Source organism: Pundamilia nyererei, unplaced genomic scaffold (assembly GCF_000239375.1).
Source record: "Pundamilia nyererei isolate P.nyererei 1_Seehausen unplaced genomic scaffold, PunNye1.0 scaffold00004, whole genome shotgun sequence".
In the NCBI taxonomy this organism is placed as follows: Eukaryota; Metazoa; Chordata; class Actinopteri; order Cichliformes; family Cichlidae; genus Pundamilia; species Pundamilia nyererei.
Window position 1 is genome coordinate 7866570 of NW_005187405.1, and position 9080 is coordinate 7875649.

The 9080-nt window shown below is 43.4% G+C and overlaps 1 protein-coding gene across 3 annotated transcripts in view; it reads right to left on the minus strand.

Annotated features, from left to right (window-relative positions):
• The window catches only part of LOC102215393 (voltage-dependent R-type calcium channel subunit alpha-1E-like), a 75513-nt gene extending 67131 nt beyond the window's left edge, over positions 1-8382 (minus strand). For all 3 annotated transcript variants that reach the window (XM_013912669.1, XM_013912666.1, XM_005721437.2), the window contains exons 1-2: positions 7997-8382; positions 4900-5347 (exon numbers count right to left, since the gene is read on the minus strand). In XM_013912669.1, the coding sequence (XP_013768123.1) occupies positions 4900-5309 (410 nt within the window). In that variant the 5' untranslated portion in view covers positions 5310-5347; positions 7997-8382. The remainder of the gene's footprint in view (positions 1-4899; positions 5348-7996) is intronic.
• Positions 8383-9080: the final 698 nt, after the last annotated feature.

The window sequence follows — 9080 nt, forward strand, 5'->3', positions numbered from 1 at the left end:
ATATATATACATATATACACACACACACATATATATGCGAGCTTCTCCTATTCAAGCACGTTCACCATTTGACAATCAGACAGCATTGTCATATTTTCCCCCCTTAATAGAGACAGACTTGCACTATTAAAACATTTAAAAACTAGGCCATTGTGCTAATACTGGAGTAAAAGTCAGGAGTAAAAATAGAGCATGAAATAGATCTTAGGGCTGCTCCCTTTTTTGCGGGAAAGCAAAAGAAAGCAGGGTCTCTTTCACGCTCAGTGCCACAAGTGAGACCTCATTAGGCAACCGGGCTCTCTCGCTCCATCTGCTGCTCTCCTCCCTCTCCCCACTGTTTTCCGAAGATGACCACTTCAGCCCCCACAGATGCAATATTATTCAGCCGAGGCTTATTTCATGCCCGAGGCTTGTCACAATAAAAATCAACCACAGCGCCGATACCCTGACAAGAAATATCGCACTCGACTGCTGACTGACAGACTCGACTCAGTGCAGGTATCGCGATTTCGCAGACAGCCACCGAAAGCAAGCCAAGAGAGAGTGACGAATGGTTGGCAAACAAGCCGAGATCTGGGGGAGAGAAGGGGGATCTGCAAATAAGTTCCTAACTGAGCTCCAAACACTGAGCCCTGCCTCCTCCTCTGCTTCATCTGCACGGAGCAGGCGGGCGTGTCGTGCAAAGCAGGGCAGCAACAAAAGGCTGCACTGACCTACCGAGTGCAGGGTGTAAAAATCAGCGGACAATGAATATCAACATGTAGCTGATGATGCCTGTGTTAACGTCTCCCGCATTCAGCTCCACTTTCTTAATTAAATGTTAAAAGCGCTCATTACAAAAAATAAATTTAAAAATTATCTATTTGTATGTTTAGCAACCAAAATATTTGTCCATCTCTGCAAACAGCGCATGTTTCTCTCTCTCTGTGTGTGTGTGTGTGTCTCCAGCTCTCTCTCTTTGCTGTTGTTTCCATAGCGACATAGCCCTCTTGAATTCCTGCTCCGTTCTTTTCATTTCTGCCAACAAAAGCCATGTTGCACAATAGAGCAACCTCTTCCTACAGAAATCTGTTTATCCCAACACACACACACACACACACACACACACACACACACACACACACACACACACACACACACACACACACACACACACAAGGGGTCATCCTGACAGAGGAAACTGACCGATTTCTGTACAGCACCATCGCTTTACTGTTGATGACTGAAAAATACTCTACAGGTGACTAGCCAGGTGTAGTCTGTCTTTACACTCTTTGACTTTTTTTTCTGCTCTTGCTTGCAACCTACTTCCAAAAATAGCCGCCAGCCACAGAGGAGGAAAAGGTTTTATCGCCCTGCCTGGGCCTAAACTGAACTTAACAGAAACGGGCCTCGTTTTACAAGATGCTTGAAGCACACGTGACAGGAACCACATAGAGGGGAAGACAGATGAAGTGAGCCTGCAGGTGACATGCACCGAGAGTGAAAACGTTAATGGGAGGTACTTTGTGCCAGAACTCTGAAGAGCTTTTATATAATTGCAGACAGGCTTTCACCCAACATTGACTGGAGTGGTTATAGCATTTTATTTTTCTCTCTGTTCCCTAGCAACAGACATCCTCTAGTACTGAGTTGTGTCAGTTTGAGTCGACCAATAACTGCTTCTCGTATCACCGCAGATTTGGTGATGCTGAAGCATATTTAAATCGCACCTGTGGGTTCAGAACAATGGTACAGATGTTTACATTAACCCCTAAAACAGCTAAAAAAAAAAAAAGAGGTGTGTTGGTCATCTATACAAAAATGAATAAATAAAAGTTTCACAAGAAGACAGAAGTTGCACTGAAATGCCAAATCATTCAATGTATGTCATTAATGTTAATTTTGTCTTCAGAAAAGCTGTCAGTACTTTGAGGTTAAGCTCCATAATGTCCAAACTCTACTGATAAACTCAGAAGGCATCATGTGCTGCTTCCCTGCTGCTTCTCTACTTTGATTCCCTAGCATCCCCTAATGGACAAATATGCACAATACACATACAGCAGCAGTCCATCCCTAATATTAGGTCCTGCTTCTTGGTGCAGGGGTTAATGCTGGGTTTGAACCCGCTTGGGGGGGGAGGTGGGTTCTGTGTGGTGTTTGTATGTTTTCCCTGAGTCTGACTGAGCAGATGTGAGCATGAATGATAAATAGGCTTGAATGGATAAGGGTTAAAGAGCATGGATGGATGGAAATATCCTGAAGTTGCAGGTAACATAGATAGAAAATGTTAATGCCTGTGATCAAAAGCATTAATTTGTTTTTGTGTCTGTACATGTGAGAGAGAAAAAAATGGAAGAAGAAACAAAAGAGAGAACATGACAGCACACCTGTGAAGTGGGCATGCAGTGGGTTGTAAGGGTACATCAGAGGATGGAGGGAGGAGGAGGAGGTGGAGGGGAGAGGGGACTCACTGTAAGGTTAGAGGTCATGCTGATGGAGTGGCACTCCACATTCAAGTGGCTGGAAGCGGATAATCAGAGCGATGTGGCTCCAGAGTTCAGAAGTTCACAAGCAAGTACCCTGAGCCCTGGCATTAATAACACTGTACCGCATCTGATTACAGTAAACCGCAGCCGGCCGTGCTGCACAGGCAGGAGGAGAAAAAAAATCAAATCAGCTGAGGAAAGAGGTGGAAACTGATCGAGTGATTCATTGGTGGAACAATGCACAACAAAGGCGTCTGCGCGCTGTATGTAGTGCAGCAATGGAGCACCTTTTGAAAGGAGCACATTGTATCTGAGCAACAAAACAAGGATAAGTGGTAACAATAAGAAGCATTGCACTTTATACTCTAATGGTTAATAATTTCCACTCTATGTTTTTGGTATTTACCCTGCAAGATGTCCTGTGGAATATTTGCTGTGACTACACTGCCCTGCTGAGGGTATTACATCATTTCACTGCTGAAGCAACGTGCAAACAAAGGCAAAGAAGAAGAAGGCTGCTGGTTACAAGGTCTTTCACGATTTGGCTTGAAAATTTTCTTTCTTGTCGTTATTAAGCCTCAATAATCCACATAGCACATTTTAGTGAAAGCATGGAGAGCAAAAACTGCCAGAAAATAAAAATTAAATTAAAAATACAGCTAAATAACTCAACAAATAAAGGTCTGCAAATAAGTGTAGCTCTCATTAATTCAAAAAAAAAAATCTCATTTAAGTTCATATTTGTGTTTTTCATTTTTCTCTCTGTATGTTCCCTGTGTATTTTCCCAAGCTTGTCTATCTATCTATCTGTCTCTTTATGAATTTTTGCTTCATTTTACAAACATGAGCTGTCCTTAAAGTGTGTCACGGGGTCAGCTTTTTGCCTGCTGGTTTATCTGCACCAGTCTCACCACAGAGACGGTTTGCATCCAGTCAGAAGATCAATAGAAAACTGATTTGCTGAAAATACCATCAGGCAGGAGTGTTTACAGTTTTTGTGCAAATGTACTACAAAGTAAGTGTGCATATGGCATTCCAGGCTTGGCCTGCTGTTTTTGATATCAATTTTCGTTGCATTTAATCTGGTGCTGGTTCTTTCGCTCCTTTATTTCCCAGAGGGTTCGCCACAGCGGATGGATCCACATATTTGATTTGGCACAGATTTCATACCAGATGCCCTTCATGATGCATCCCTCCCATTTATCTGGGCTTGGGGCCGGCACTGGGAGTACACTAGCTCGTGACCTCCTGAGGCTGGGCTTGTATCTCCTCCCGGTCTCAGGCGGAGGATCTTTTACATGATCAGGGAATGAATTTCAGCCCTTCATCGGAAATCGCCAACAAACAAAACACCTTCCTGTTAACAGTTAATACCATGGGTTAACTCTAAATGTTCCCTTGAGGTTGAATTATGCAGCTTTTAGAGAGCAGGAAGAATACAAACTTTAAGTCTGACTATTACAGATTAATCAGTTATTATGACTAAATACAAAGACTCAGTATTCTTTGTTTAAACTGTACATATACAAAAGAGCAGATCTGAAGGTGTGTGGCTTGCATAATGTCCAACCATCCCCACCAACCACTTGTTTACGTCAAATTTTTTGGATTTTCATGATGGTTACTACTTTCCCCTTTGCCCAATAGATTTTTTGTCACTCCACGGCAAAGGGGCTAGCTGAATATAAAGACTATCGCCTTGTAAAACAACACAAACCATCAATTTTGACGATATCATGCATTTGCAGTCGTATTTGTATTTATGACCACCTGATGAAGCTCCATGTTTGCCTTCACCATCTCCTAAACTGCTAAATCCTCTGTTGGTGTCTTTCATGCTGCCTGTTGTAGCTCTGAACTAGAAATGCTGAAAATGAAGCTAAACTATGGAACAGCTAAAACACTCTTTGATAATCACAAGGAAAATTGGATTTTCTTTTTCTTTAGCCCGTGTGTTCGCTCGTTGAAGCTACAGTATGTCTCGCTGTCACACAGACTTTGATGCATCTCAACAGGAAAAGCACCAGGTGTAATTACTACCATCAGTGTCAGCTACATTCCACTTCCAGTTCAACAGCCATGCAATTATGCATGCTTCCTCTCACGCACAGCTTTTTTGGATCCTTGAATGAAATGAGGCCATGATTTAAGGCTCTTAATTACGCCTGGGCTTGTCTTGCCTTGACAAGTATGCTGCTCTAAAATTTTTAAAAAGACATGTTTACTGAAATATTGAAATCAAATCTGTATCCTCATCCATATCCTGTAAACCTTGAGGGATCTAATGATGTGCAGTTTGAAAAGTTACACTTCATATCTAGAATCTAGGTTCTTTCACGTTGGCACTTTCATCCTCCTCCATGGAGATTTATCATCTTTACACGTACAGTTTAAAAGGAATCCTTTGACTCTGAATCTCTTTTATACTTACTCCCACTCCTTCCTGCGGGCTTGCGGCGTGCTCTGTATTTTATGAGCCTGGTGGGCCATGATGATGTCCTTCTGCTCCACGAGTCCCCCGCGCCGCCGCAGCATGCCGTGAGGGCTCAGAGACCCCGAGCCCTGATCGGACGAGCCATCCTCCTGTCCGCATGGCACATCGAAGCTGGCCGCTCGAGGGGGCAGCCCCAGACACTCGGGGACCGCGTGAGGGACCTGCAGGGAGCAAGAGCGAGCTCCCTGCGCCAGCCCGGGCCGAGCAGTGGGGCTAGACCGCCTCCAGGCTTCGGGCTCAGGGAGGGACAGGGAGGACTGGACGTGTGTCTGTCCACGCCGACCGCCGATGGTTGGAGAGCTGGGTGTAAGGGAGAGGGAGAGGGACTTTTCTGAACTGGTGAACATCTCCACAGAGGTCGGTCCGTGGCAGTTTCAGCATAATGCTGCAAATGGAGAAAAAGGAGAGAGAGGCAGAGGATGATGGGTGAAAAACACTGCAATAATATTTCATAAACATTGCTCAAGCACATCCTCCCTGTCCCCTTCTTGTTTGTCTTTCATTATGAGCATCAAACAATGTGACACTGAGGATGATAATGTCCTTTGCCCAGGCTGTCACTCTGACCCAAACTCAACCATCTCACCATCTATCAAAGGGATGAAAGTTCAGATCGTATTCATGGAGCTCAGTGGGTGACTGAAGATATCACTGAGACTTTTCAACACAACCAGGAAGTCAGACTATTACTCTAAATGGACATTTCTGGTTACCACACAGTGTTTTTCATTTACTGTCACCACCGGGCCAAAAATCTTAATATCCAGTTCATTTGTTTGTTTTTATGACCAAACACATCTTCAGTTTCCATCAGCTGTGCTGCTAGCATGAAGCCTAGCATATTTGTCTTTATAAACCAAAAAACTAACATTCTAAAAACAAATCTCGACACGCACCATCTCAAACTGCATCCTGGCACTTACTCTGGCAGATATTTGAAGGCATTGTCTGAATTAACCTTGTCTTCAGTCGTCACTGAGACATAAAAACTGCACAAATAAAACCACCAGTCAGACACGAGTCTGCTTAAAAAGTCTGCTGCTAAAACAAGATGTTTTTTCCTACCCCAATGGTGGTGGAGTTACTTTTACCACAAACATCCCTGCAGCATCTGCAGATGCTGCAAATTTCAATCAGGATTTTTGTTGAGTGCCATTTAGCTCTCTTATAACAGGATAAGCTGCTTCAACGCGATTTAGTTTTTTTCTTGCCTGGTATTAAATCTTTAAGACTTAACCATGAAACAATTTCCAGAAAATTCTAATATTTTTTTTGTTGAAAACAGACTGTTTATTGAACCTTCTGACATTTAAAAAAAAATCATTAAACATTTAATTTGCATATATTTGCTACATCTGGCTTTTTTGTAATTGTTTTGTTTTTTGCAATTTATTTATTTTATTTCACTTAATTTTTATTTATTTTTTTTTGGGGGGGGGGGGCACTGATGATGTAGAGGTGTCAAAAACTGATAAAAACTCAAGTATGATAAACTGGGCATTAGGGGGTTAAAACACTGAGCCATTTGAAATCCAAGAACTCTCCACCTGCCCAACTTGATTGGTAGGTTAACTTTATTGACTGCAAGTGAAAGAAAAGAAACTTTAGAATTTAACATTTTATGAAACCGAATTGAAATGAAGATAGAAAAGATTCAGGATTTACTTCCTGTTGACCTCAGTTATTTCCAACCAAACAGGGTCAATTAACCTCAGAATGGATGCCACCATTCAACTGCGCTGTCATGGGGAGCTTTGATACTAGCGGTGCATATGATTGGATGAACAGAAGCTTTGAACCAGCAGCCATACAGAAATAGTACCAGCAATCATACTGGTGGGCGGAACAAGACTGCACAGAAAGTGGGTGTAGTAAAAGTAATGACATAAAGAGAGATTTGGTCATCTTTTTTAGTAGCTGAGCACACCATAAAGAACTACTTAAACCCTCATTCTGTTGCTGCTATTGTCCAGTTAATCGTGTGCGTGTGTGTGTGACTGAGACAGAGAAATATGGGGGTGATGAGGTGGCAAGGCTGGAAAACAGCAAGTTTGTGGCGAAGCCAGTCAGAGACAGACGAAACAAGGCTGTTTCCACTGAGCCGGAGCTGAAAGGAAGATGACTGAGTGTGGAGGAGCCGAAGCAAAGGCTCGGTGACTCACTCATCAGCAGCAGGGCTCCTCAGACGTGAACTGGACACAGTCTGAGTTGAGCTCTGCCCTCGAACAGAGCGCAGCGCCCGCCTGAAAGCCGGGAGAGGCTACAAGGTCAGCGCGCACATTTACACGGGTGGCTCGCTCGCAGCTTTGTGCCGCTCATGGGTGGGCTGTCTCTGATTTTAGCGCAGCCATTCAAGTTCAAAAGAAATCTGATAGCTTTTATTATTAGTCAGGAAGGTTGTTTTTTTGTTGTTTTTTGCTTGCAGGCAGGGCTGTGTGGAAATTAAATGTCACGGCACTTGTATGGAGAGGCACACCTAACTGGCAGGGTGGGTCCGTGAAATCTGGACAAAAACACATAAAACAAACATAAATTGCAGCACTGATAAGGTGGAGGTAGATCAGAAGCCTGCACAATGATTATACCAAAGCAAGCTTCACACCTTATCTGCATTATTCACTCAAGTTCAAACACTTGTGTGGAGACGATGCTCTTCTATTATAAATTCAAGATTCCAGCTCCTGGCTGAGATCTCCTACGCTTTAATTAGTGCAACCAGTGCAAAGCCTGCCGGAACAAGGCGACCGCTCTCCTCTAATCAGCTGCAGGTCGACAGTCGCTTTAGATGTGCGTTAACCAGCCAGTTAACAGGTATCGCTAATTAAACTCATGCTCCTGCTCCTTCGTTATCCTCGTGAAGTTAAGTGTTTTTGACGCACGAGCAAGACAGGAGAAAAGCAAAGCAGCAGTCACAGTAACTACACTTAGAGGCACAGCGTGCTAAAAATATTCACTGCATAAAGGAGGATCGGTGCTGCGGGAAATGCAAACATCAATTAAGTCACGGATTGATTGATGAATTTGACAGCTTTACCTTGAGGTGAGGCGCGCGCCTTCATCGTCGGCGAGCCCCGATCAGGTGGATGCTAAATTCAGCCCTTTCACTCAGTCCAAGTTTGGTGGTTTGAGGATGATTTCGCGAGGATTCCTTGAGTGATGATGATTACCTCTGTATGGCTATAAATACCGCGAGGTGGCTGGGAGCCAGAGGAGCGTAACGCGGATGAACGTAAACAGGCACGGGGACAGGAGCGAGGAGACATGGGAGTAATCCCAGTCATCTTTCACGAGCTGGCTGCCTCATATGAGTCACTTTATGTGGTTTACAATTAATGGCGGCGTCTTCAAACTAAATTTAGGCTGGACTGTCTTGAGTTATGCTGTTTGAGGGCTTTTCTTTTTCTTTTCTTTTTCAGCGCAGGAAGCTGATTCACCTGTGCCGAGATCACAGGAGTTCTGGCGAGAGGGAGAGAAATGCAACAGGTCTTCATCTGAAACTGCGCTCAGGTGATGTGAGCCCAAGCACCCAGGTATTCGCATGTAACCGATCAACCGCTAGATGGTGGACTAAAGCCGCATACCTGACACATGCGCAGGTTCCTCTGGGAGACGACCATACAAGCCACCACAGTCCGAGCAGTGCACGTCTGTCCTCAAAGTGCATCTGCTTTTACTTCTGCACACGCAGCGTCATCCCCAGACTTTCTGGGCACCTTTGTAAACATTAAAATCCACACAAATAAATCCCGTGTTCGTTACGACACTGCTACAGATTATGGGACACTATTATAATAGCGGATTATTATCATCATCATCAGTGCAATATACAGATACAGAAAGATCTTTACCAACTCATACCACAATACCTGAAGTCTTTTTAGATTAAAGTTCCCTCTGATGTCATATTTACATTTAGATTCACTGAATGCTTTACTTTATCTCTTTTTTTTAACTGAACTCCTACTTTATTCTTTTTTCATCTTTCTGTGATATTGTGTTTATTTATGGAGCTAAGTTGTTTTTTTATGTTTTGGCTACTGTAAAAGTAATTTCCCGCCTTCTGGGACAAATAAAGTACATCTTATCTTATCTTATTTTACCTGTAAGCACACGGGTCA